The sequence below is a fragment of the Bos indicus x Bos taurus genome, chromosome 2 (genome assembly GCF_003369695.1).
Source record: "Bos indicus x Bos taurus breed Angus x Brahman F1 hybrid chromosome 2, Bos_hybrid_MaternalHap_v2.0, whole genome shotgun sequence".
Lineage (NCBI taxonomy): Eukaryota > Metazoa > Chordata > Mammalia > Artiodactyla > Bovidae > Bos > Bos indicus x Bos taurus.
The window spans coordinates 5,169,307-5,196,866 of NC_040077.1; the positions used below are offsets into that span (position 1 = coordinate 5,169,307).

The 27,560-nt window shown below is 56.7% G+C and overlaps 2 protein-coding genes across 24 annotated transcripts in view; both read left to right on the forward strand.

The window, feature by feature from the left end:
- The first annotated feature begins 228 nt into the window (after positions 1-228).
- Positions 229-1,035, forward strand: LOC113880713 (histone H2A type 1-B/E-like). The gene has a single exon (XM_027523229.1). The coding sequence runs from the start codon at positions 334-336 to the stop codon at positions 724-726; it is 393 nt and encodes a 130-aa protein (XP_027379030.1). The 5' UTR covers positions 229-333; the 3' UTR covers positions 727-1,035.
- A 4,395-nt stretch (positions 1,036-5,430) lies between these two features.
- The window catches only part of BIN1 (bridging integrator 1), a 57,064-nt gene continuing 34,934 nt past the window's right edge, over positions 5,431-27,560 (forward strand). For 2 of the 23 annotated variants that reach the window (XM_027555106.1, XM_027555083.1), the window contains exon 1: positions 5,481-5,834. In XM_027555106.1, coding sequence (XP_027410907.1) covers positions 5,751-5,834 — 84 coding nt within the window. In that variant the 5' untranslated portion in view covers positions 5,481-5,750. Of the gene's footprint in view, positions 5,835-6,294; positions 6,559-27,560 lie in introns of those variants that run through there. The other 21 variants (XM_027555138.1, XM_027555133.1, XM_027555154.1 and 18 more) reach the window with 19 other exon arrangements.

The following is a 27,560-nucleotide window of genomic DNA, read 5'->3' on the forward strand; positions in this document are numbered from 1 at the left end:
CATAGTGGCTGTACTAGTTTGTATTCCCACCAACAGTGTAAGAGAGTTCCCTTTTCTCCACACCCTCTCCAGCATTTATTGCTTGTAGACTCTTGGATCGCAGCCATTCTGACTGGTGTGAAATGGTGCCTCATAGTGGTTTTGATTTGCATTTCTCTGATAATGAGTGATGTTGAGCATCTTTTCATGTGTTTGTTAGCCATCTGTATGTCTTCTTTGAAGAAATGTCTATTTAGTTCTTTGGCCCACTTTTTGATTGGGTCATTTATTTTTATTGGGTCATTTTCTGTTTGGTTTTCCTTGCGAAATATTTTGCTTCGTGATCTAGCAGGTATGTCATGCCGTGGTAAACAGGGTGGCAAGGCTTGTGCTAAAGCCAAGACTCGCTCTTCGCGTGCTGGGCTCCAGTTTCCCGTGGGCCGTGTGCACCGCCTGCTCCGGAAGGGCAACTACTCCGAGCGTGTTGGGGCCAGCGCACCGGTGTATCTGGCAGCGGTGTTGGAGTACCTGACAGCCGAGATCCTGGAGCTGGCGGGAAATGCGGCCTGGGACAACAAGAAGACCCGCATCATCCCGCGCCACTTGGAGCTGGCCATCCGCAACGATGAAGAGCTCAATAAGCTTCTGGGCCGTGTGACCATCGCTCAGGGTGGTGTGCTGCCCAACATCCAGGCTGTGCTGCTGCCCAAGAAGACTGAGAGCCACCACAAGGCGAAGGGCAAGTAAAGTGTTCACGTTCCCACGGCACTTTTACTTTCAGTTACCCAGGAAAAGTTGATATTGGGTCTTACTTGATTTTTGAAGGATGGAAGGAAAATATCTCGTGGTGCTCTTTTTCTCCAAGGGACAGGAGGACTGACCTTTGCCCCAGCCTGAGTCTTTCATGGTTTAAAAAATAATTTCCCCAGGTATCACCATTCAGACATGCAGACCAGCAGGCATGGAACACACGCCACAACATTGTGGTTTCCCAACCAGGGAACACTGTCCTCATTTCAATTTGTGTTTTTAATAGCATTTCTTCATGATTGTGAAAGTTGCTCATTCATGTCCGATTCTTTGCAACCCTTGAATTCTCCATGCCAGAATACTGGAATGGCTAGTCTTTCCCTTCTTCAGGGGATTTTCCCAACCCAGGGATTGAACCCAGGTCTACCACATTGCAGGCAGATTCTTTACTGTCTGAGCCACTAGGGAAGCCAGGAATACTGGAGTGGGTAGCCTATCCTTTCTCCAGCGGATTTTCCTGACCTAGGAATCTAACCAGGGTCTCCTGCATTGCAGGGAGGTAACTCATTTACCGGAGAAGGCAATGGCACCCCACTCCAGTACTTTTGCCTAGAAAATCCCATGGACCGAGGAGCCTGGTAGGCTGCAGTTCATGGGGTCGCTAGAGTCGGACACGACTGAGCAACTTCACTTTCACTTTTCACTTTCATGCATTGGAGAAGGAAATGGCAACCCACTCCAGTGTTCTTGCCTGGAGAATCCCAGGGATGGGGGAGCCTGGTGGGCTGTGGTCTATGGGGTCACACAGAGTCGGACACGACTGAGGCGACGCAGCAGCAGCAGCTCATTTACCAACTGAGTTATCAGCTATCCCTGATGATTTTGATGATTACAGAAATAGTACATGAACAAAATTTGCAAAATAAAAAAGGAAGAAGAGAGAGAGATAAAAAGACCAAACCCACCCCTTTACCACTCCACCCAGAGATACCAGCCACATTTGAATATCCATTGACACTATACCATTGTACGCATTAATATCCTGCATTATTCTATTAACAACACATTATAGCATTTCCCCATCACAAAAATGCAAGAGTGTTATTGTTTTGGTAAACATTTCATGTTTGGCTATTCTATAGCTTAATCACATCTGGTTAAAGGACTTTGTGCAGAGGCCTGGGGTTGGGTTGTGGCGAGTTGGTGCGGAGCAGGGACTGGGAGACCTGGATGCCGAAAGAACAGAAGGAAAGGCAGACCTGTGACACGCCAGACGCCTGTTTGTCTGTTCCTTTATTCCTGCCTCCGTATTTGAGGGCTTTGCCGGGCAGCAGGCTTCCCTCCCTGTTCTCTTGAAAGTGCTTCCGGTGGTCAACATCACTCCCTCAAAGAGCCTCCCAGCCCTCCCAGCCCCCACCCGGCTCCCACATAGTGAATTCCTGAGGGAGGGGATTCGCTGCATGCACCACTGGCAGAGCTAAGCCCAGGACTGGTGCTCAGTAGGTAGGGGCTTCCCAGGTGGCATTACTGGTAAAGAACCTGCCTGCCAATGCAGGAGATATGAGAGACGCTGGTTCGATCCCTGGGTTGGGAAGATCCCCTGGAGGAGGGCATGGCAATCCACTCCAATATTCTTGCCTGGAGAATCCTATGGACAGAGGAACCTGGTGGGTTATAGCTCATAGGGTCACAAAGAGTCAGATACGACTGAAATGCAAGTCAAGAGACTGGAGGAGTTGGGGAATATGTATATTAGTATCGTAGTAACAAGAACAATAATAATAGCCAATGTACTGTCAATTTTGTACTATTATAATGGGATGGACATCTGTGTAATTAAACTTTGCTAAACTTTTGAGATGTTTCTTATACTTGGGATTCTGGGATTGAAGAGTATTTTGATAATTCTTAATACATATTTCAAGATTGCTTTCCAGAAATCCTGTATCTGTTATATTCTCGGAAGCAGTATGTGTCTGTCTCTCTGGTTTTAAATAACATAATTTTAAAAAATGACTTGCTGATTTGATGAAAATGAGGTCAGGGATGGTATCTCATTGATTTAAGAAGCAATTTTGTTTTTCTGGTAAGACTGAACTCTTAATACCTATGTATTGATCAATTGAATCTCCATTGTGAACTGTCCTTTTTTACCATTTGCCCATTTATTTGTGAAAATCTTCGTGTTTTTCTTATGAATTGTGAGAGTTTTATTTTCAAAAATATTCCCCTAACTTCTTACGCTTTTTTATGTCAACTTTCTTTTCAAAATGTAAGTAATCTTTTTTCCTGATAGTAAAAACAATGGACTGTCCTGCTAAAAAAATCAGACACTATAGAAAACCATAAAGTAAAAATCCCCTACATTCCAGCCTTTGGCCTTATAATATCTTGGGAGCATTTCCTTCCAAATTTCATCCTATTTGTCGATGGTACTTTTTGAGGTTTAAAAAAATTGAATTTTTACATACCCCCAAACAAGTATTTTTTATTTCAAAACTTCTTCCAGTGGTTTTGTGCTTAAAAAAGTCTTTCCAAACTAGAGATCAGATCAAAGAATTGTCTTCTTTAAAGATAAAAGTCATATGTGTTTATGAAGGCAACACAGCTTATTATAGAATCTTTAGGAAGTTAAGGGGGAAAAGGCTTCCCAGGTGGTGCTAGTGGTAAAGAAACTGCCTGCCAACGCAGGAGACAAAAGAGACATGGGTTCAATCCCTGGGTTGGGAAGATCCCCTGGAGAAGGCAAGGGCAATCCACTCCAGTAATTTTGCCTGGAAAACCCCATGGACAAAGGAGCCTGGTGGGCTACAGTCAGTGGGGTTGCAGAGAGTCAGACATGACTGAAGCGACTTAGCCCACAAAGGGGAAAAAAATCAGCCATAATGCCTTGACCTTAAAATATCTATTTCCTTGTGCATGGTTTGTTCCAGTCTTTGATCATGAGCATTTATATTTATTTTTATGTGGTTGCGAAGGCAGTACATGTGAAATTTCCTATCTTCTCCTTTTCACTCATAATTGTACCTAAGCATTATTTCATGTTGCTACACAGTCTCCTTAATTGTTTAAAATGATTCCCTTAATGGTCTCTGTGGTTGCTTTGCTGTCTAGCTGACCCTATCCTATTGATAACCATTCATGTTGCTTCCAATTTTTCTGTCAACTGACCCAAGTCCAGTGAAGCAGAATCTCCCACTTTCCCTGGGGGCTGACTGTAATTTGATTTGACTTTTGCACATTTTCTCCTTTCGTCAGAGGAGGGCTGGAAGAAATTGCTCTTTAGAGAATGGTTAGAAAAGTGCCATGCATAAAGTTAGGAGGAGAACACCTATGAGGTGAAAGCTGATGAGCATTTAAGAGAAAGCTGCCTGAGAAACTGCACTATTTGTTTTTGTAATTCAGGAATCAGGCATGAATTTATAATAATAATTTTGACAAAATGCTTTCTGCTCCTGTGTGCTTGGTGCTTTTCCTCGAAAGCAGGTCCATGTTCTAGCTGAGGGCTTTAGTGCAGGAGGCTCTAGGTCTGAATCTCTGCTTATCTCTTTGACCTTCAGCAGCTGCAGTTCCTCAGTCTGTCTGCCTGCAAAATAGGAATAAGAATAGGCTGGAACGACTGAGGTGCTGAGCAGTCTTGCAGGAAAAAGTGGAGGAGAAGCCAGGCTCTAGAGAGGAACATGTTTCCAGGGAGCCCAGGAGAAACCTTCTATTGCTGGGTCTCAGTTTCTCTGTGTATGGTGGGCTTGGTGGATGGTCTGCAAAAGCCTTTGCTACTCTTCCTGGAAGCTTGCCAGTGCCCCCTACCCTGGCTCCTGTGGGGTGCTGGACATGTCCAGGCCTCCTCAGCAGGGCTTCCAGGACTCCTCTCTCTACTCAGTTCAGCCTACATCCCTGGGACAGGCACTGGCCTCCCGGGCAACAAAATGCTGTGGCATCCTTCCAAGGCCCTGACGTGATTCTGGGGAGCCGTGGGGGTGGGATCAGTAAACCCAATGCATATTTATTAATTTCGAATAAGTGTCATTGGTCTGTTGGCACAGTTGTCAGTGATCAGTTAACCTTCTTTCCTTTGAATAATGACCATTCATTTTTCTTCTAGCACGGAATAGGAGACCAACCACCCAGGATAGAGTGTTTGGAAAGCCTGGGATGTGGAGTCAGAGGTCTGGTTCCAGGCCTCTGTGTCTCACTTGTAAAAGGTGAAAAATAATAGCTCTACTTCATAGGGCTGTTGCCAAGGGGGCACTTAACAGAGTGCCAGGCACTCCTCAGCGCTCAGTACCATTAGGCTGTTGTTATCATAATAATTATCCGCAGATTAGAAGACCCAGCGTCTGGTTAGCAAGGCACTAAGCAAGAGGAACAGTTCCCCCGTGGCGTCCCAAGAACCCCGGTCGAGAAGGGTGAACCTAGAGGCCAAGAAGAGGCTGAGTGTCAAGAAGGAGACCCTCGGTGAGCGCGCTCCTGCGCAGGCTCCCGGATTCCCGGGGCGCTCAGCAATCGCCACCCACTTTATCTTCGGTTTGTGAAAGGACCTTTCTCCTCCATCTGGCCTCTTTTCCTGGGCTGCGGGAGGTATCTACTGGGTTGAAAGAAGGGCTCGCGGCGGCGTCGGACCCGGGGCGGTCGTACTAGTTCCCGCCCCGGGGCGGTGTCAGCGAAGTGTCCTGGGAGTCCGGCCAGCCGCTGCAGCCGCGGCGACGGTGGGCGCCGCTCCCCCACCGCCGGCGGACCGGGTCTGGCCTCCGGGGTGGCCCTTTAAAAGGCAGGGTCTTGTCCGGAGGGGGCGGGCGGGGGGCGCTGACCGCCACCCGAGGCCCGGCCCCTCCTCTCTCCCTCCCCCTCCCTCCATCCGTCCGTCCCTCCCTCGGTCCCCGCGTCGCTCGCTCGCTCGCCGGGCGCACGCTCCGCCTCCACCAGTCGGCTCGGCGGTCTAGTGCGCGGCGTGGAGCGGGAGCCCGGGGCCGGGGCCGGGGGCTGGGAGATCTGCGCCCGCCACCCGGCGAGCCTGAGCCGCAATGGCTGAGATGGGCAGCAAGGGGGTGACGGCGGGGAAGATCGCCAGCAACGTGCAGAAGAAGCTCACTCGGGCGCAAGAGAAGGTGAGCGAGCCCGAGCCCCTGCCCCCGCGCCGTCTGGACACCTGTCCCCTACCCCCGCGCCGGGGGCCGGTCCTCGTCCGCGGCCGGGCGCTGTCACCTCCAGACGAGGGCTGCCGAGGACCTTCGGGGGTCCACAGGCTGCGCCCCGCGGCGCTCTGGGTGTCCCCCCGCGCCCGCGTCCTCCGTCTCTTCACCCCCGGCGGGGGCAGGAGAGGGCGCAGCTGTCTCTTCCCCCTCCCCCCTCTCCTCCACCCGCAGCTCCAGCCGCTTTGTATCTTCGCTGCTTGTCTGCAGGGGAGAGGCGGCCCCGGCTCTCCGGGCGCGAGGTCCAGGCTAACCCCGCCTGGAGGCCGAGGCCGGGAGGCTGGGAGGCGAGGTGGCGCTCCTAGCCCTCCCCGCGGGCGGGGCCGGCGCTAGCCGGGAGGGCGTATGCCCCTTGTCCCCAGGGTCGCTTAGATCCGGGATTCCCGAGATTGTCCCTCCGCTCGCGAGTGCCGGCGCGTCAGCTCCAGGCCTCTGAGCGTCTCCTGCGCCCGCCGTGCCCTCCTCTCCACCCGCCTCTCCACCTTCTGTCCTCGCGGGCCGAGGGAGCGGTCAGGTTTCCTTTCACCAGGGGTGCCCGCGGCCTGGAAGCTCCGGTCCGGCTCCCGCGGGAGGGGAGGGCTGCGGGCCCCTCGGGAAGTGCCCTCGCCAGAGAAGGGGCTTCGCATTTCCGGCGGCCGAGGTGAGGGTGGCGGCTCTGGCTTTGGGAGCCCGCGGCCGGGTGGGGAGCCAGCTGGAGCGGAGAAGGCGCGGCAGGCCGCCGCAGGAAACACGACCCCTCGGCCGGGAGAGCCCCTGGTCGTAGGCTGGGGGATGGAGCCGGGGCTTCCCGTGGCAACCTGACTGTGCAGGAAATGCAGGGTTTGGGGGCGGGGGTCCGCGCGCGCCGGCTTTCCATCCCCAGCCACCTCGGGTTTATTGAATTGGATCGCGCCAGTTGCTGACGCCACTTCCCCTGCCGACTCCGACTCTGAAATCTGAGATCGCAGAATCTGTGATCCTACCAGGGTGGCCCCCCTCAGCGCCCCTCCCGGCCGGGTCTGTCCCCTCTGTCGCCCGACACACGGCCGGTGGGAACCGGGAGACCGGCCGGCCTTCCCCCGCCTGGCTGTGGCTGTTTATAAACAATGACTTTTGCAGCTGAGACCTGCGGGCTCCCTAAGGATGCAGCCACGTGATCGTCGTGGGTGGGGGGCAGCGGCGGCCGCTGGAGCTTCCCCCGAGCTTCCCTCAGAGTCTGCCTCTCATCCCCGTGGTCCCGGGCTAAGGAGGTGGTGGGTCGTGTAGAGGGAAGGGCCCTCAACCAGACTCCAGATCTGGCCTGCCCCAGCTGTCCTCCTCCCCTCCCCAGGGCGGGCGGAGGGATTAGAGCCCCACAGATAGCTGGCTGGAGGCTGGGACGGCTTCAGTTGCCCAGATTGGGGGTGGGGGGCAGATGCTGCTGCTCTTGCTCCTCCTTCACACCCCCCTCCCCCCATGACTGGCTAATCCGTTTAGGTGCCTGGGTCTAAGCCTGCTTCCTGTACCTAAGGGGCTGAGGAAGATGAATGGAAAGCTGAATGAGGCTGAGACAATTTCCTTGCCCCCATTCCAGTGATGTCCTAGCCCTCCCTTTGCTCTTGCTGTGTCCCCTTTGCCCTACTTGCCTTGTTTCTGCAGCAGCATATTTCAGGGATTTCAGGGGTGGCAGGCCTGGGCCATATCCCCTGCGGGTATGTGGTGACATGTTTCCACTAACCCCCCTGAGCTGCCGCCCCTCCCTCTTTAGCCTCTGTTGTGTGGCCTTGGGTCGTTGGCTGACAGCTGCTCAGCTGTAGATACTGGCCTTGGCCAAGGGCTGGCCCTGCCCGAGCCTGGGCCTCATGGGACTGGAGTTGCTTAGCGCTGTGGCTGTTCTTTGCCCCATGGGCTCTGGTTGGGGAGACCCTCCCCTCCAGAAGCCAGAGCGGCAGCACAGGCCTCCTGGCTGAGTCTGGAAAAGTAGCCTCCCCTGTTGGTCCAGGAAGCTGGGTGCCTCGACCCACACCAGTCTCTCCCCTCTGCCCTTCGGAGGCTCAGTCTGTGTCGAAGCCTGGCTGCTGCTGGCCTGGCCGCCGCCTCAGCATCTTCTGGTGGCCTTCAGGGCCACATCTAATTCGCATTGTCAGTGGTCTCATGGGCACCCCACCCCCACCTTGCCTTGGTCAAATCTATGAGTAATGGGGCAATTCCAGTTGTCCCGTTGCCATGGCAAGGTATTTCCTGACCAGGGACAAGCAGGAGCTTGGCTGGAGGGCCTAGGCAACATCTGCGTAGGAAGAAGGGCCCCATCTCTCCTTTTCCTCGCCTTGATTTCCCCCCATCTCCTCTCAGCCCCGTCCGCCAGGATTCAGGGGGGCCTGGGTGGGGGAGGAAAGCTTGCTCGCTGGTGCCTTTGGAACCAGCTATCCTATTCCCCGGTCCAGTGAGTCCCTCAGGGGCTTGCCATTGCTCCTCCACCTGCCAGCCTCCACCACTGGTCTGGGTGCTCCCTGGGGGTTGGGCAGATCTATGTGTGCACCCCACATTCACCTGGCCCCAGCCAGTGCTGAGGGACGGTTAGGAACAAACAGGGGTGTTTGGGGACTTGGTGTGGGAGCCTTGATGCTGGGTGGGTGATTTGACCAGAGTGCTCCTCAGCCTTCCTTCATTCAGCAAATCCTGCTTGTGTGGAGCGCCTGGGCCTCGCTCGGCCCAGGGTGCTGAGGGGAGCAGGGTGCTTGTGGCTCTGGCCATCAAGGAGCTAATTGTTGTTGTAAGGGCCTGTGGCCTCTGGCCCTGGTGTGAAGAGTGCACAAGACCACACTGGGGGGCTCCCTGGGGTCTGCCAGCCCAGCATGGCACTGTCACAGCTCACCTCCCAGCCCCCAGCTGCCCGCAGGGTGCTCAGTACCCTGAGGTCATCTTCCCATCGCTCATTTGGCTTGTCGGACCCTCTATAAATGACTCTCTCCATTTTTGGGCCTCAGTAGGTGGCTGGGCAGAGTCAAGTTGGGGTGGAGCGTGTGTCAGATGACAGAGAGGATTAGGGATTGGCGGGCTGGGTCCTTGGTGCGGGGGATGGGACAGTTGGGGAGAAGGGACAGCTGGGGTGGGGGTAGAATCTGGCCCGATTGCCCCTGAGTTCCACTGTTCAGAAGTCCTCATGGGGCATGTGCGAGGGAGGCCAGCCCGTGCTGGAGGAGCCGGACCCATGAAGGGCGCAGGAGAGGAGACTCTGCACCCCACCACCCCTCACTACTGGCCCTGAACTGCGGGGAGTGGGGAGGCCCGGCGTGGAGGCTCAGGGCCCAGGGCTGTCTGTGGACAGAACAGCACTGGCAGGTCACAGCTGATGCTCCCTAGAGGGAAGGTGCAGTGGCAGTTATTTATAGGACCCCGACACATGGCCATGATGGTGCCACTCTCATCTGGATGGTCAAGGTCTCCCACGCTGTAGCCATGGACCTCCTCAGTAGGAGCCAGGCCTTTGCGACCAGTTCTTATGCTCAGAGTGGCCTTGAGAGCAGCCAGGCCACACGGAAGGGCGGGGGGCAGGGAGCCCAGGTCTGAGGCCCCAGGCTGCAGTCAGTGACTCCCACTGCTTTCCCCATCGGGGTGCCTCTCTCTCACCCCCGAGTGTCCTCTCTCGTGTCCATCCCCACGTCGGCTTTGCCTCCACCTCTCTGCCTCGCTGCTCTTGTCTCTTTCCTCTGATCCTGTACATGCTTCTCTGCACCTCTCCAGGCTCGGATCAGCTTCTCTCTGAACCCGAGTTATTTATGTCGTTGGTTCATCTTGCCAATGCTTGAGGGAAGGCTCTCCAGCCAGGCGTCATCTCTGGGTGGGGTGTTTCTGGGGGCTCAGTGGACATTTGGCTGAGGTCCGTGGGTGTGGGGAAGTTGTAAGCATGGCCTCCAGACTTCCTGGGCCCCAACAGGCTGGGTTGGGCTGAGCCCAGGCATGAGCTGAGGCCCTCCTCTGTCGAAGCTGTTGGTTCATGCAGGGCCCAAAGCAGGCAGAGGCAGTTTTGCCCAGGTCGGCTCATGGGGCTGCCGGGGGCCTGGGGGCGGTGTTGGGGTAGCGGTGGGGTGGGGGACAGCTGTGGGCCAGGGAGTGTGTGTGGAGTGGGAGAGTGAGCTGCTGGTCACTAATGGAAGGTATGGGGTGTGTCAGGAGGTGGCTGGGGGATAAATTTGGGCTGGGTTTGCTTGAATCTTGAACGCCGGTAGGATCTGTGAATTCCATGGCTTCTCAGAGAGGCTGAGGCCTCGACTCTTCACTTCTTTCTTCTCAGATGACCCCGCTGGGTCCCCTTCTCACCTCCCCTCTCTGGCATCGCCCAGGCTCCTGGCCCTCTGCTCAGCTCAGCCCACACAAATTGTGCTTCTGATCCTCCTGCCTGCCTTAGCCTGGCCTTGCCTGTACTTTTTCCCTGAGGTTCTAGAACCCCTGTGTCCTTCCTCCCTGGATCTTGGGGTGGGTATGTAAGAGACAGAGCCCAGGCATGGGCTGGGTAGGCAGGCAGCAGTGACGCAGGGCTCCTGGCTCCTCCAACCAACTGGGACCTTGGGCAAGTTTCAGGACCCTCCTGAGGCCGGTTTCTTCGGTGTGAGATGGGGATAACAATGGTCCCCTCCCCACGCCTGTTGTGGAGAGGAGGACCTTGGACAACAGTCAGTCACAGACCAAGTCTCAGTGGGCAGAGCCGAACCGTGGCCCAGAGGCCTGCCTTCCCCCAGTCCTCCTCCCTGCCCTTCTCCCTGCAGTGTCCATTACAGGCCCCTGCAGACAGCTAATCCCTGCTGAGCCCTGGATGGATCAGCCCAGGGTGGTGTGTGTCCATGTGTGGGTGCCTGTGTGTGTGTGTGTGTGTGTGCAGAGGGGCAGCATGTGATGGGGAAGGGAATCGCACAGTTTTCCGGGTCGGGGTGGGAGTGGGGATCTGGACTCATGTAAGTGTAAATCCTGTGGCCCTGGGTAAGTGTACCCCCCACCCCACCCCCCCACCCCCAGGCTTCCCTCTGACGATCAGTAAAGTGATCACGGGGTTTACTTCTTCATTTACTCGGAAAACAAATACTAAACACCCACTGTACTCTAGGCGCTGTGTGGAGAGGGCTGAACAAAGGCAAGTCCCCACCACTGGAGCATGGATGCTCTCCCCTCCTCCCAGGGTGTAGGCAGACACGAAACGAAAAGTATGGTGGCAGGTAGATACAGGGCAGGGTAGCCTTTCCATAGTGGGATTTGATGGTTCAGGGCAGTCTTTCCTGAGCACCCCAGGGCCAGTGCTCACATGGTGTAAGGGATTGGTGAGGGTGTGTGTACGTGCAGGTGTGGGTGTGTGCTAAGCCGCTTCACTCACGTCTGACTCTGTGTGACCCCATGGACTGTAGCGCTAGGCTTTTCTATTCATGGGTTTCTCCAGACAAGAATACTGGAATGGGTTGCCATACCCTCCTCCAGGGCATCTTCCTGACCCAGGATTTGAACCTGCATCTCCTGCAGCTTCTGCAGTGCAGGCAGATTCTTTACCGCTGAGCCACCAGGGAAGCCTCTGGTCATGGAGAAGCTGAGCCAAAGCTTCTGGTCTCCAGGTGAGAGAGCACTTGGGGGACCGGGGCTTCCTGTTGGATGTCACCCTGGTAGGTCACCCATACGTAAGCTCCTTTTTTGGCAAGTCTCCCTTTGGGATTAAAAGTGCAAAGAAAAGGGCGCTCATGCTGAAACCACCCCGCAGGGCATTGAGAATGCAGGCCAGGCTGCTTGGGGGTTGTAAGAAGGGAGGCAGGAGGGAACAATAAAAGGGAAGGGGGAGGCACCAAAGACAGCCCAGCCTGTGGAGGACCGTTTGCAAAATTTCCACATCAAGTAGCAGCGCAGGGTGGTGACGCAAGGTAGTGACAAGCATTCGGTTTCTAGAGAGCTGGGCTTGAATCCCTCTCCACCGGTTACCTCCCTCGGGCAGGTTGCGCTGACCTCTGAGCCTCACTTTCCTCACCTGAAGTCAGTGGTGTGAGCCACAGAGAATACTGTGAGACGAAATGGACACAAGTGAGGGGCAGGGCTGGTGGTTCCTGTGCCGGGAACTGGCTGGCACCCTGAGCTCCTGGGGCCTCCCCAGCGAGGTTGCCAGCTCCCAGAGAGGCCGCATGATTCTGGCCCAGGCAGCGAAGCTGGCTTAGTGCCAAGGGCTGGCAGGGGTCAGGGCTGGGGAATTGAGAAGAGAAAGATAGGCTCTTCCTGCTCCGAGGGAAGCCTTTGTCAAATATTAACTTAAAAACAACCTGATTTTGTTGCAGACCTGCTGAGTGCCAGGTGCTTGGTGAGGATTCTCATCCCCAGTGCAGCCTGGGAGGTCATCATGATTCCCACTTGGCAGATGAAGAAACTGAGGCTCAGAGCAGTGGTGTCACTTGCCCATGGGCTGTTTTGGCCCACTGTCTAGGAGGTTGCGTCTCCCTTGGTGACTAGGCCCTCAGGCTGGGGGAAAGCCTGGAGACACGCACTGCAAATAAGACGTAGGTCTCCACCCAGGAGGCGGCATGAGGAGTGTCAGCTGATAGATTTGGGTTCCAAGACCTTCTCCCCCGTTAAATGAGGTCTGAGGCTGCTTGTATGTCCCTGGGTCCCCACCTGGCGTCTAAGTTTATACTTCAGAATGTGGTCTTTCTGTTTGGACGTATTTGGTAGGCCTTGGGTGCTGCTGCTGCTGCTGCTGCTAAGTCGCTTCAGTCGTGTCCGACTCTGTGCGACCCCATAGACGGCAGCCCAACAGGCTCCGCCGTCCCTGGGATTCTCCAGGCAAGAACACTGGAGTGGGCTGCCATTTCCTTCTCCAATGCATAAAAGTGAAAAGTGCAAGTGAAGTTGCTCAGTCGTGTCCGACTCTTAGCGACCCCATGGACTGCAGCCTACCAGGCTCCTCCGTCCACGGATTTTCCAGGCAAGAGCACTGGAGTGGGGTGCCATTGCCTTCTCCAGCCTTGGGTGCTAGTGGTGGAGAATCTGCCTGCCAGACATAAGAGACACAGGTTCGATCCCTGATTCAGGAAGATCCCCTGGAGAAGGAAATGGCAACCCACTCCAGTTTTCCTGCCTGGAGAGTCCCATGGACAGAGGAGCCTGGTGGGCTATGGTCCATAGGGTCACAAAGAGTCGGACATGACTAAAGCGACTTAGGACAGATGGACGAGGTGAGGGGACAGCCTGGGGTTTTGTGAGGCAAGTCTAGGGACAGGAGTTCCTGCAAGGGGGGACAAATGGTGGTGGTGGTGGTGTGTGTGTGTGTGTGTGTGTGTGTGTGTGTGTATTCCCAGATATGTAGGCTGTGTCTACTTTATTCAGTATAAAGGAGCACACTTTATCCTGAGATTGTACCTACTTTGTTGATATTTTTGCAGTAGTGTTTCTCTCATGAAATGATGGTACTACTGGCTGTTCCCTATGTTCTTGGGGAGGAAATAGTCATGATGTTGATCCCTGCCCCCCCAAGCTGAGAAGATTTTCCTGGTGTGGAATCTAAATGTCTGGGGCCTCCTGCCCTGGGGCAGTTTGCTGCCTACCCTGTGGACTGGCCGCCAGGAGTTGGGGTGGGTTGGCTGTTCTGGTCCCCGCTCGAAGCTCGGCAGTGGCTCCGCAAGCCCCTGGAACATCTGCTCTGTGCAGCTGGGTGCTGTCTGCTGCAGTCACTACGGTGCCCCCAGCTGTGCGCACAGTGGGCGCTCAGTGCATCCGTGTTGCCTGGATGCCCGGATTCTTCAGGGAGATGGAGACAGGTTGATGGCTGGCAGAGGTCCTGGAGGCTGTGGGTTCAGGGTGTAGGGTGGGAGGGGTAGGGGCGATGTGGCTGCAGGATTTCACGCCTCCAGTGAGCACAAGGGGTGTCAGAGTCCAGGTCTTGGGGTCAGGTTCGGGGGGCATACGATGGCCCTGGCACAGGCCATCCCCAGGGGCCTGGGCATCAAACACAGAACTCCCTCCCACAGTAGTCTCCGGGCTGTGATGGTGCTGACCTGAGCCACGGGTTGAGGGCTTGGGCCTAGATGCTGGCCTTCTTAGGAGTGGGCTGGGGCCCTGCTGGGGAGCCCTCCTTGGCTTTAGACCAATTGCCAAAGAGAGGTTGGCTTGAATCATCTCTTCCGATATGAGAAAGCTTTGGGGTGACCGGGGTCCCGGGACTCACTGACCTGAGGGTCTCTGTGATTTGCCGGCCCCAAGACTCATGGCCTCGCTCAGATCCCCCGGCCTCCTGGACCTCACCTTCGGGCCCAGGCTGTAACCCAGGTCCCAGGGCCACCACAGACGGGGTAGGAGCGAGCCCACAGCTTGGATGGACAGTGGGGGTTGGAGCCTGGTGCTGGGGTTTGACCTTGGTGCTGCCCACGGTGCCCTTGGGCGGGGTCATGTGTATCCCCCTATGCTGTGCCCAGGGGCTTCCCTGGTGGCTCAGACAGCAGTGAATCTGCCTGCAATGCGGGAGACCCAGGTTCTATCCCTGGGTTGGGACAATCCCCTGGAGAAGGGCGTGGCGACTCACTCAAGTATTTCTGCCTGGAGAATCCTATGGACAGAGGAGCCTGGTGGGCTACAGTCCATGGGGCTGCAAAGAGTTGGACACGACTGAGTGACTGCCATATGCTGTGCCCAAGCCTGTGCTGATGGGCTGGGTCCCTGCTGCTGGCCCCGCTCGGTGGACGAGGGGCTTGGTGGATGGGTGGATGCAAGTTGGAGACACTGCAGCCTGTGCAGTGTGCAGGCTGAAGCAGGGTGGGAACTGAGCCCCAGCGGCTGGGGAGTGAGTGGGTGGCAGCCAACGGCAGGCAGCAGCCTCCAGCGGCCGCAGCGCTGGGGGCAGGGACTCGCCACTGCTGTCACAGCCGGGCTGGGCTGGGGCTCTCAGGGCCCCTGCAAGGCCTGCCCTCCCATCCTGGAGCCCCCAGGACACCTTCCTAGGGATATTGGTGCCGCTCCTTGCTTCACTCCTGGTGTTCTGTTGCCTCTCTCCCCCTTGTCATTCTCTGGTTCTGAGGCCACTCAGAGGAGGGGAACGGGCCCTGGGCCCTGCCCTCAAGGAGCTCCCAGCCCCACACTCCGTGCCCACTGCAGCATTGGGGAGAGCTGGGGGAAGGGCACCGGCGCCTTCCATAAGGCCTGGGCAGTCAGGAAAGACTGCTTGGAGGAAGTGGCCTGCCCTCCTTAGGCAGCCAGAATCCAGCTGTGCCCAGGAAGGCAGGGCTGCCGTCCTGGAGTCCACTACGTCAGGGCTGGGGTCGGGGCCTTCCCAGAAGGCTGCTCTACATCCTGCGTTCCCTCCCACTGCGTGCAGACCTGCCCTTCTGTGTTTCAAGGCCCCAGGGTGGCACCCTGGAGGGGATGACGCTGCTAAGCTGGCAGAGCTGGACAGCTGTGAGGGGTCAGTGGGTCAGCTCACCCCCAGGGCCAGGCACTCCATTGCACTCGCCTTTTGAGACCAGACCAGATGGCCAAGTGGGGGCCCCCTTGGTCCTGGATCAGAGCCGGGCTGGGTCCTCAGGGGGTGAGGGGTCATGCCAGCTGGTTGGGATCCTGGCTCTGAGCGCAGATGGCCGGGTGAGGAGTGGACGACAGTAACGTCACGTCGTGAGGATGAGGCTCAGGATGAGCGGCTGGCCAGTGAGGGGTCCGGGTTTCCACCCAGGCCTGTGCCTGAGGAGCTTTGCAGAGGCTGTGCAGCCGGAAGGGGGCTGGAGTGAGCGGAGAGCCAGCCCTTTTTCCAACAGCTGCTGCTACTTTCTTTGGACCCGTGCTCAGCTCAGCCTCTCCCCGGGACTGCAGCCAGCACACTGGAGCCCTGGGCGGGCCAAGGCCCGGCACTGGGCGCTGAGGTCAGACCTGGCCCCGGGGGGCGGGGCCGGAGAGGCCCCTCTAGGGGACCCCTGTTGCTCCCTCTCCGGCCCCTGTGGCCCTCCACCCCCCACTTTTCTGCTCTGAGGAAGCATCACCTCTCTCAAGACATGCCCTCCAGCCTATCAACAACTACCTTGGGACCAGATGTGGGTGATAAGGTGGATGAAGATGGTGACCTGGGTTGGGCCCCTGGCAGGTGGGCAAGAGTCAGGGAAAGAGATTGAACAAGGGAAGGGGAAGAAGGAGGTTGATCCCAGGAACTACCCGCCTGTTCTGGGGTCCTGGGCACTCATGCCTTCTCTGAGCCCGCGTTTCCTCCTCTGTAAGTGGAAACGGGGGTTCCTGCCCATGGACTTGTGGCGAGAGTCCAGGAGGATGTGATATGATCAGGGCCTGCTGGGGTGGACACGCAGGTTCTGTTCCAGGGAGCATCTTGGGGAACCCCTGGGAACCCACAGGTAGGGGCCGTTCTGGCTTTTGTGTTTTGAGCTGTTTCTCTTTGCTGATGAACAGATTCTTGAAGTTGAACTGCAGTGCAGTTTCTGTTCCCTTTTGCCCTGTATAGTCTGAAAACGCTAAATTGGGAGGGGTGGTGTCATCTCCTACAGGAGGGAAGCCAAAGCGCCCCCTGAGCCAGAGCTTGATTGAGCGGGTTGGGGCAGGGGAGGGCAATTGGTTCCAGGTGGGCTGGGTTGAGGGGTCTCCCGTCCCTCATTCACTCATTCATTTGAGGAGCTGGAGGCGCAGCTAAAGGAGAGCCGGAGCTTCGAGACCTGGGTGGAAGCCTGCCTTGGCCGCCGAGCCTCAGTTGCTCATCTGGGAACAGGGAAGCATGAGATTCCCCTGGCAGAACAGAGTTCTACTGGATGCAGCTGGGTCTGGATGATTCTGGAAGGGAGGACAGGAGAGCATCTCTGCGGCATTTCGTGGGTTTACTCAGAGCCTTCCCACCTGCCATTTTTCGTTTGTTCTTCTCAGTGACCAGTGCGGTTGGCAGGACTGGATTATGGTCCCACTGGGGAGGTGAGAACACTGGAGCTCAAGCAAGCCCTGGGATTTTTTTCCCCCTTCTGTTCTCTGACTTGGCCCCAGGCTGGCCTTTCCTGGGAGCTAGCACCCCCATCCCTGAATGGGGGAGAAGGTGGTTGGATGATGCCGGAAATAGATTATTGTAGTGCAAATATAAATGCCTAAGTGTTTTCAAATGAAAGCCAGTGTGTGGGGCTGCCTTTGTGGGGCAAACACCTGGGGGAAGGGGCGTGTGTGTGTGTGTGTGTGTGTGTGTGTGTGTGTGTGTGTTTGGGGAGGAGGTTGGGGAGGAGGCTGACACACTGGAGGAGAAGGTGACCCTGCAGAAAAGCCACCTTGGAGCTTTTCACATGGCCCCTGGTTCCCCTATGACTCCACCATGGTGGTGGGGGAACGTGGCTTCACAGAGGAGTCACCGGGACCCCAGAAGGTCAACGTCGGATGTGGACAGGGCTGGCATAGCACTCCTTAGGGGGCCTCAGTAGAAAGAGTTCCAGGCACAGACGCCAAAGCTGTGCGGGAAAACAGTTGGGGAGGGTGCGGGAGTCGTGCAGGCAAGGGGGGAGTGTTGGGGGGCCCAGGGCCGGGGAGGGGAGGGACACTTGAGGACGAATTAATGGTCAGGAATACAAGCTGAATCTTGATCTAAAGAGAAACAGAAATCCGCAATTAATTGGCTGCATTTGCTGAACCTGGGACAAGGTGAAAATGTTCTCCTGAAATACAGCTTAAGCCAGGAGGGTGTGTGTGTGTGTGTGAGTGTGTGTGTGTGAGGTGTGTGTGTGTGAGTGAGTGAGTGTGTGAGTGTGAGTGTGTGTGTGTGTGTGTGTGGGTGTGTGTGTGAGTGTGTGTGTGTGAGGGTGTGTATGTGAGTGTGTGTGTGTGTGAGTGTGTGTGTGTGTGAGTGTGTGTGTGTGTGTGTTTGAGTGTGTGTGTGAGTGAGTGTGTGTGTGTGTGTGTGTGTGTGTGTGTGTGTGTATCTCCACCGTGGGCTCTGTGCAGCAGTCTGCTCTGGAAGTGGGCCTGGCTGAGCTGGAATGTCACCGTCTTCCCAAGTTTACCAGCTCAGGCCTCCTGATGGAGTGGACCGTGGGCCTGGAGCGGGCCACTGCTGAGAGGGGTCAGGGCCCTTCCAGTGGGCTGCGCGTGGTGCTGCCCTGGATCTGGTGGGCCAGCTGGGGGCCGGCCTGGTGCCACAGCAGGGACGCTGCCCCGAGATGTGGGTGCTGGGCTGCCTGGCCTGCGGGAGAGCTGAGTCAGCTCCGTGGGAAGCTCGTGGTCAGCAGCGGGCCAGAAGCCGGTGCCTGCGTCCTGACTTGAGTCACTGCACTCTCAGGTCACCCTGTCCTGCTGCGTGCGCTGAGAGACCAGGGGAGGCCTCCCCACAGCCTGCAGCCAGCGCAGGGCTCTTCGGAGCCTGGTGGTTGGTGGGGGCCTGGGTGTGGGGCGGCTCTCAGCGCACATCACTTCTGATCCCCTCCCCTCCCCTCCGCTGGGGATTTGGGTCACTTACTTGACCTCCTCGTTTCGATTTGCTCCTCCATAAAACGGGGTGACAGTGCCCCCTGCTAGGCCCAAGCCTTGGACGGTGGAGTCTGTGACCCTGCACCTAAGTGCGCATAGTAGGCCCTTAGCGCAGAGTCAGTTGGGGTGAGGGGCTTCTGTGCCCCAGGGCTGGGAAAGCCTTAGCAGAGTACCTCGCATAGTGTGGCGGGTGGAAAACCCACGTTCAGGTCCCAGATCTGCTCCTCCCGAGGCCTTGACCTTGGGCAAGTTACGTGTCCGCTCTGAGCCTCGGTGCTCTTGTGTGTGAGGGTTTAATGGGGGCCACGTGCCTCCATTTCACGCCGTAGGACACTGGAGTTTGGGGTGGGGGTGTAAGGCGCCTTAGCGGGCGTGGGGCGTTCTGCTTGCGGGTCCTGCTGGACCTTCTCACCCGAGTCTGGACCAGCCTGGGCCCAGCAGTGGCGGAGGTGTGCTGGCTCAGCTTGGGATCCAGATGGTGAGGCCGTGGGGGAAGAAGAGAGAGGGAGGGCCAGAGGGGGCCTGGCAGGGGCCAGGTGTCACCTGGACCCCTTCCCCTCGTGCTCAGCACCTCCCCGCACCAGACCCGAGTTCCTTGTAGGTAGCAGGAGTCCCTTCCAGCTTTCAGATGCTCCGCAAGTGTCCAGAGTCATAGCATGGGCTGGCTAGGGATCTAGCCCTGGATGTTCACCCCAAGCCATGCCCTGCTCCACTCTTTTCTGTTCTTTGGCACTTCCCTGTGATTTTGTCTTTTTTTTTAGAATTGGTGACTCTGGCAGCTTAGCTTCCCCTTACTGTTGAACTGCGTTTCTTTTGGGAAACAGGGCCCTGGGGGAAGAAAGGGCCAGGTCAGCAGTGGGCCCAGGGGGTGAGCTGGTGTTTGCTGTGATTTTGGGGGCCAGTGCTCTCTGGTGGGTGTGTGTGTGGGGCATGGGGCTGGCCTCTGCTACCCCTCCCCGTCCACGCTGCCTCACCTCCTCTTAGGGAGGGATGTGGTCTCACCCCAAGGACCTCTCTAGACTGCAAGATAGACTCCAGGGCTGATGCTCGGCCTGTGTCCTGATAAGTCAGAGATGCAGGGGCCCTTTGCGTCCAGCTGATCCTCACCTCTCCACTTTGAGGGTAGAGAGGGGACCCTGAGTGGTGACTGCCCAGGCTTCTGGCAGACCCCTCATCGTCCCTTGTGGTCTCTAGGCTGGGAGGGAAGACCCCAGCTCCTGTCCACTGTGTGCTGATTTCCTGCGTCTGCTGGGCTGGGAGGACCAGGGTCTTCCCCTCAGGCCTCACTTTGCCCACCATGTTTCTCTGCCCCCCCCCAGCCCAAGAACAGTGGTGCAGGCTTAGCAGGAGAGAGCCTGGAAAAGCCCTCCTGGTGCCCTGAACAGTCACTGCATCTGCCAGGGGCAGGGGCACCGCCCAGCTTCCCGTCCCTTCTTGGCCGCTCTTGTTTCTCATGCTCATCACCGTTGCTTGGTCTGTGCTCCCTACCAGCCCCCTCCCAGCCTTCCTCCAGCTCCCCCACCCTCAACCAGGAGAAAGCAGTGGGATTGGCCCTGGACTGGGAGAGGACCACCCTGTTTGGAACCAGTGAGAACCAGTGAGTCCCCACCCTTTGATCCACCACATCTGCGAAGTGGAGGGTCCTCACAGGTGCTGGGGACTTGGAATCAGCCCAGGGGCAGAGATAGGGGAGCCACTGGGGCCACCCCCTGGGCAGCCAAGGGCCTGGGAGTGACCGCGGGACCGAGAGTGGGGAGGGGTGGTGGCCCTCCCCACTGCAGTGTCATGGGTGGGGTGTGTGACTGCGCTTTTGCTTGGCAGGACTGGGTGGAACTATTTAAAGCTGACTCTGGGCATCAGCTCCTGTGAATGACACAAATAACAGTAATAAGCAAAATAATAGCAATACTGTGTTGGGGAAAAAAACACCATGGCTTATGTCCTTTAGGTACTTGTGAATCATTCCAGGTTCACAGGTGTGGCTATGGACGATTCCGAGTGGTAAAATGAAGGAATAGCCTGGTTCCACATTAGGTTGAACAGACATAGGCAAAGGGCTGAGGACATTTAGAGGCCTGAGTGAGTTCATGTGCCTGAGGTGAGATCAGGAAAGGCTGCCTGGAGGAGGTGGCAGGAAGGAGGTGACTTGGCCTGGCATCAGTGGGGAAGAAATTTCTTAATGACTATTGTGGGGGTGCCCGTGGTCCTTCCTGGGTCAGACTTGGCCCCAGGCTGGTGCGTGGAGGCAGGACCTTCACCTCCCCTCCCCAGGCTCTGGCTCCATGCTCTGTTGAGCTGGGGGTGGGCTCCTGCTTTGCTGCTGCTCCACAAGGGCTGTCCCCTCACCCAGCCCAGGAAGCAGCTGATGAGGGGCTGGTGGGAGGTGGCCGGGCTAGAGGGGCAGATTCCACCCCTCTGCTGATGGCCGGCGTCCTGGCGCCTGCCTGGGGCTGAGAATAGCACCCACACTTGCATGGAGGGGACAGGTGGGCAGGCAGTGGCTCTGGGGGGGGCGTGGTGCTGACATCTCTCAACAGGTGGCCTGGAGGGCTGGGCCGAGGGCAGGGCTGCGGTGTCCTCAAACAGCCCCATCCAGCCCCTCCTCAAGCGGCCAGCGGGTGGGCTTGTGGAACTCCTATCCGGGGTGCCCTGGCTGGGAGCCCTCCCTGGCCCTTCTGTAGCGTGGGCTGTGTCCCGGGCTCAGTGTGGGAGGTTAGGGATCAGGGCGCCCTAGGGCCGTGTGTGGTGGCTGCTGCAGGGCATCAGAGGCCAGAACTTCCAGCAGCTGTTTGGGCTCAGGAGCAGGGTCATGGTGGTGGGGCTGCTGGCAGGGCCCCTGCAGAGCCAGAGGGGGAGTCTGCTGAGGGAGGTGGGGCCAGGAGCGGGAGGTGGGGCGCGGTGGGGCGAGTTGTCTCCCATGTAAGCCTGGATGAGTCATGGGGAGCTCGGGGCACCAGGCACCAGCGCGGAAAGGCATGTGTGTGGGCTGGGCTGGGGAGGGACAGGGGTTAGGGAGAGCGTACTGGCTTGGGTGGGCACAGTCCTAGGTCATCAGGGGTCAAGAGGTGGCGGGGGGCGGGGGGTGGGGGGAGGCCAGCCCCCGCTCTATGCTAGGCCCTCTAACCTACACAGCCCGAGTTCATCCTCACACTTCCTGAGGGAGAGGTCTTGGCTTAGTTTTACTGATGGGACTCAGGGCTCTGAAAGATGAAACTCCTTGCCCAGGGGTACACAGCCTGGACCTGCTCCTTATGTCTCCCGGCCCCCCTTCGACTCTCCCCATCAGAAAGGGTCCAGAGGGCCCTCCTTTCCTTCCTTTCTCTTACTCACTGTCCAGACCAGATATGGAGCTGGTTGCCAGGGGTGGGAGCCACTGAGGGGGTAGTGGGTGAGGAGGGGAGCCTCAGGAGCCCAGTGGTGGGCCTGCCTTGGCTGCCTGTCCCCACCTCCCTTCCCAACATCTCTGGGGACATCCAGCTCACAGTGACCCCCAGGTGTTCCCAACTCGGGTGGCTCAGGTTCCTTTCCTCTTGTTGCTCACACCCGCTGTCCCCCTCACTTTTCTCCCTGTCATCCTATCCTTGACCCTTCCTCACCATGTCCTGTCCCGGCCATAAGCCATTACTGCCTCACCTGGGTCATCACAGTCACCTAAGTGGGCTCCGTGCTCCAACCTGCTCTGTAGTCTGTCTGCACATGGCAGCCTGGGACTTTAAAACTGTGAGTCAGAGCACTGCTCTCCAGACTTCCTCCTCCCCGCTGGAGTCTCAAAGCCCCATGGCCCTGCCCTGGCTGCCAAGGCAGTTCATACAGTGGTTACAGCCTCTGGAGCCAGGCTCACTGGCTGTGTGACCCTGTGGAGTTTTTAAGGCAGTGCCTCAGTTTCCACATCTGCAAAGTGGGGTAACAGTAGTACTTCCTTTGTGAGGTTATAGAGGGGATTGCTTGAGGAATTGTGCAAAGGCCTCAACTCCTGTGTTCCTGGGCATCTTCCTCCTCCGCCCACCCTCCTGTCCTCTTTCACATTCTAGCCTTGCTCTTCCCACCCCAGGGCCTTTGCGCATGCTGTGCCCCCTGCCTGGCATGCTCTCTCTCCTTCATCGGGTCACAGAGGCCACTTTCCTGAGCCCCACCCTTTCTGTGCCCTGCGGTGTTTTTGTTCGGTTGCCACTGGACATGCCTCCGTTGAAGCACTGACCCCTCCAGGGCAGAGACCTTGCTCTGCTCACTGTAGAGCACAGCCGGGCAGCTGGGGGAGGGTGTCGCAGACCACGAAGCCTCAGCTCCAGTCCCAGCCCTCGCTGCCTAGGGGCAAGTCCCAGAGCCCAGGGGTGGGGACTCCACTTCCCCTTCCCTGTGAAGGCCAAAACTGTGGGGATGGTGGGGGGTGAGGGGGCAGTGAGGAGGGGGCAGCCTGGGCCCATCCCGAGAGGTTGGTGAAAAGTTCCTTTGTCCCCCTGGAGTGTGGGTCAGGTGGGGCGACGGCTGGAAGGGTGGGGTCTGGACGGCAGGGTGGTGCCTGAGTGCTGAAGGAGGTGGCTTTCTGCTCTGGGTGGCCCTGGCCCTTCCAGAAGCCCTCCTGTCCTCATGGAGGCCTCTCCTGGAGGTTCTGTGTCTGTTGACATCTAGGAATGAACTCAGCCTGATGGGTGGTCCCTGAGGGGAGGAAGCCAGTCACAACCAAGCCTGGGCCCTCTCCTGCACCCCCTTGGGGCTCTAGGGCACCCCTTTTGGCCTGATCCCCCCTCCCCAGGCTCCCACGCATGGAAAGGGGCTCCTTTTGCGCCATTGGGTTTGGGAACCGATGGCCGTGTTCAGATTCTAGATCCTGTTTACTTACCCTGGGACCGGGGATGGTAGGCCTCAAGTTTCCTCATCTGAACACCTCCCTCTCTTAGAAAATGCTTGGCAGCCTCTTGGGATGCCTGTGGATTAGCGACTACTTCTGCTTTGTGGGTGCCACCTCACCTCACTGGCCCAGCCCAGCCCCCTCCCGGAACTCCCAACCCCTTCCCCACTTTGGCCCCTGCCCCTCTGCTCCCCTGCCTCTGTTCTCAGCCGTTCCAGCCTCCCCCACCCCCCGCAGCCCACCCTAGCTTCCTCTGGGGTCTGGGTGGCCCTGCTCTGGCTGCTGGCCACTAGCTTATCTGCTGAACAGGCTGGAATGTCAGGCTTCCTGGGAGGGGGAGGGGGGAGAAAGGAGAGGAGGGCAGGGTTTCCCAGCTGGAATCATCTGGAAACTTCTTACCTGGGGTCAGAGCCCTTCCCTTCCACCTGGCAGTGGGTGTGCAGGAGGAGACCCCCCAGCACCCCCTGAACCCAGTCCCTACCTTTCCCAGGGGCCTGGCTGGGAGGCTGGGAGAGGCTGCTTTTAACCAAGCAGTTGTATTTCAAGGCATTGTTGCGGGACAGATGTACGTGGCAGCCAGGTCTTTACGTACCAGTTAAGGACGTAAAAAAGGAAACCAAACATCACTGTTTACTCTCACCAGTATTTCAAAAGGAAAGGGAAAATCACTGAAAGAGGAAGGAGATAATTTTAGAGTGACAGTCTCCCAAGAAAGGCCCTTTGGCTTCCTCAGTAGGTCAGCCGTTCTTAACCAGGGGCCCACGGGAAAGGATGATGAATCTCTGTGGACTGGTGTCAGGGGACAGTGACTTCCAGAACACGAGGACTTGTGAAAAAAAAAAAGATTACTGTGGGGTGAGGCCTTGGAGATTCAGGGTGGATGAGACTTGGAAAGATTGTTTTTAGTTTTATATTTCATTGCAAAAATCCTTGCACACTTTGCATTCTAATACACGGTCTTTGTTGCTTATGGCACAAAAGTGGTTTCTTCACCAGTTAAATCTTTGGAACGCAGGTGGGGCAGGAATTTTTGGAGTGGGCAGACATGCTGCCTGTCATCCCCGTTTAAGAATCAAAAGTCGAGGGAATTCCCTGGCACTCCCGTGGTTAGGACTGTCACTGCTCTGAGGGCCTGGGTTTGATCCCCGGTTAGGGAACTAAGATAGCACAAACTGCGAGCTGCAGCCCCTGGCAGAAAAAAAGAATCATCAGTCGGGTCTGGGCGTAGAAATCCATCCCGCCTGGGGTCCTTGTTCTGCCGCTCTTTAGCTGAGCGATCCCTCTGAACCTGTTTTTTCATCTGTAAAATAGCACCCAAAGTCACACCTTTGGATGTCCTGGTGATATGAGCCCACCTGTAAGGGAGTGTCAAGGGTGCTGAGCCCCCTCAAGGTGAATCCTTGGTGCAAGCTCCCTGGGGTTGTGCCTTGCAATGTGATTTTTTTGTGGAGCTTTGAAGGAGGAGCAGCTGCAATCCAAGGGGAGCTTTCCCTGGCTGAGAGGTGACATCCCATGGTGAGGGGTCCCCTCAAGAGTGTGAGCTGAGCTCAGAGCACTTCCCCAAGGGGAAGGCGGGATGATGGTCACCACCTTCTAGCCACCAGCCTGGGAAGATGGAGGTCCAAGGATGGGGGTGCAGAGGAATCAGGGGAGGCGTCTCTCTCTTGGGGACAGCTTTGTGTGTGTACTGGATTAGGAAGAGGGATCTGAGTCAGAAGGTCCCCGTCTCCTCTGAGATGCTCTTGCCCAGAGCCGGCCCTTTCCGAGCCAGGAGCCCAGCTGGTTCCCCTGGGAGCCTGTTGCTTTCTCTTTCTCTGGTTTTCTCTCCAGCTCCCTTCTGCATTCTGGATTCTTCTTCCACACTGTCTCCTGGCCTCCACTCAGCTTCTCGCCTGGCTCTGTGGCTTCTGGATGGTTCCTGCCACCTTCCCACTGTGCCTGGAATCGACCGAAGGGTCGTGGGCAGGAGCCGTGTCAGGGAGCATGTGTGTGTCTGTGCAGACAGGTCGGTGAGCACCAGAGTATGAGGGTGCAGACAGGCCCACTTGGGGGGCCTACGTGGGGGCACATTCTTGCCTCCTGGGGGTGGAATGCTGTTCCTGCCTTTTGCCCAAGGCCAGCATTTTAACATTTATCTTTCTTAAAAAGTCATTGCCCTTTTGGGAAGTCGACAGGCTGAGTCTGGCACCGCAGGAGGGCTGAGGAGTCTTATCGGCCAGGCCTCTTGCTGTGCCTTCTGGAAGTCGTGTGTTCTGGGCTCTGCTCCTGGGCAGAAGAAGCCTGAGCTGCTTCTCCCCACTGTCGTTCACAACTGGGCCAGGGAGGCCAGGCCCCTCAATCTAGCCCCTCTCTGCCTGATACCCTCTCAATGCCAGGGCACAGCGACAGCTCCCAGCCTGTGAACTGTGTCACCCTGGCCAGCAGATAACCAGTCTCAGGCCTAAATACTGTGGCTCTGGTGGCAGAGATGTCCAACATGTCCGTGTGAGTGAGCTCACGGGCCCTCAGAGGGAGAGGCAGAGTTTTCCTTGCTGGATGACAAGATGAAGCTGCCCCCTGGTGCGGTCACTAGCCAGGCTGCAGGCAAGAGCCGTACCCCAAGAGTGGCATTCAGTGAAAAGGACCCTGGAGTCAGGAGCCCTGGGTCCAGTCCTGGCCTGTCCACAGTCTCTTCACTCAAAATAGGGGTGCCAAGGCCTGCTGGAGGAAGAGGCCCAGGGACCCAGACTGCAGCTTAGTGCCCAGAACGGGTCAGCCAGGCCAGCCGCCTGGGCCAGAGGCACCTCTGCATCCCCAGGGGTCAGTCAGCGGGCGGTGTGGCCTCAACCATGACACAGTGACGGACCCAGAGGGCAGCTGCTAGGGCCCTGAGTCCAGCCCCCTTGCCACAGCAGATGAGATCTGAGCCGCACTTGCTCGGCAACCACAAAGCTACCAGACTCTCCTGGGGTCGAGCTGTGGCCAAATTCCTTCCTTTTCTCATCTCTAAAGTAGGGGTGAGAATACTTAGAGGAGGCCAGGCATAAAATTGGCAAGAAAGGACCAGGAATAGGACGCCCAGAAGCAGTGAACACACCTCTCCTTAAAGGGAACCCGGACTTCTTTGAGAAACGGCTGATTGTAGGCCCAGGGCCTACAATACCCCCTACATACCCCCCTGAGCCTGGAGCATCTCACAGTGTCAGGAAACAAGGACATGCCCAAAGACTAGTGGAGACACGTCCTCAGGCTCCCACTGGCCAAATTTAGGACAGTTTGAACATCAAAAAGAATAATGATAGTAATAGACTATAAAACATTGAATGCAAAATGGAGGCAAGAGTCCATAATGATGTCCCTATAAAGACATGACAGTAATGATGTCCCTATAAAGACATGACCTGTATAGAACACCAGGTAATACGGAGGAGGGTAGAAGCCCTCGGTAACAGTTAGTCCCAGCAAAGATGAGAGATGCAGAGCCTCTCAGACTTTCATTTGCACATAGGGCATAAGGGGTCTTGTCAAAATGCATTGTCAAATCCAGCAGTTCCAGGGCAGAGCCTGAAATTCTGCATTTCTACCAGATTACCAAAGGGCTGTGATGCTGTTGGTTCATGGACCCCACTTTGAGTGGTAGAGTATTAAATGGACATAAAGGCATCAGGTAAAAAGTTATGGGCTGTAAACATTTATGCAGGGATGATATATCGACCCTCAGATGACTGGTTAGTTACCTAGAGAAAAGTCACCTTAGTCACACCAGAGGTCTGGCAAACACTGCCCAACCTGTGCATGTGGTCAAGCTCAGCACCGGAAGCAGGAGACGCCCCGAGGTGTTGCTGTTGAAGGACACGTTGCCTCTGAAGTATGCTTGCCAAAACAATGTTTAATCTGGACTCAATCACGAGGAAGTGAGCAGATGAACCTAGAGTGTAGGTCATGCTCCACGGGACTGGTTTGCATGCTTACAGAAAATGTCTGTTTGGCACAGGGTCCGATACTCAATATTTTGTAATAACCTATAAGGGAAAAGAATCTGAGCAAGAATATATATATATATCTTACAACCGAATCACTTTGCTGTGCACCTGAAACTAACACAACATTGTAAATCAACTGTGGTCCAATAAAAAAGTGTCAACACCATGAAAGAGAAACAAATATGCACAGTGAATAGGTGTGGGGAAATGTTCTGGATTAGAGGAGACGGGAGACACACAACCCAATGCAGTGTGCATGCTAAGTGAAGTAAGTCAGAAAGAGAAAGATAGATACCGTGTGACATCACCCGTATGGGATGTGAAATACGACACAAACGAACCCACCTGTGAGACAGAAACAGACTCAGAGAACAAACTCGTGGCTCCGAGGCTGAGGGGCATGAGGGGGCGATCCACCGGGAGCTCGGGGTT

Bases quoted from the DNA above. Each gene is read 5' to 3' on its own strand.
- LOC113880713 (XM_027523229.1), top strand. From the start codon at position 334: ATGTCATGCCGTGGTAAACAGGGTGGCAAGGCTTGTGCTAAAGCCAAG.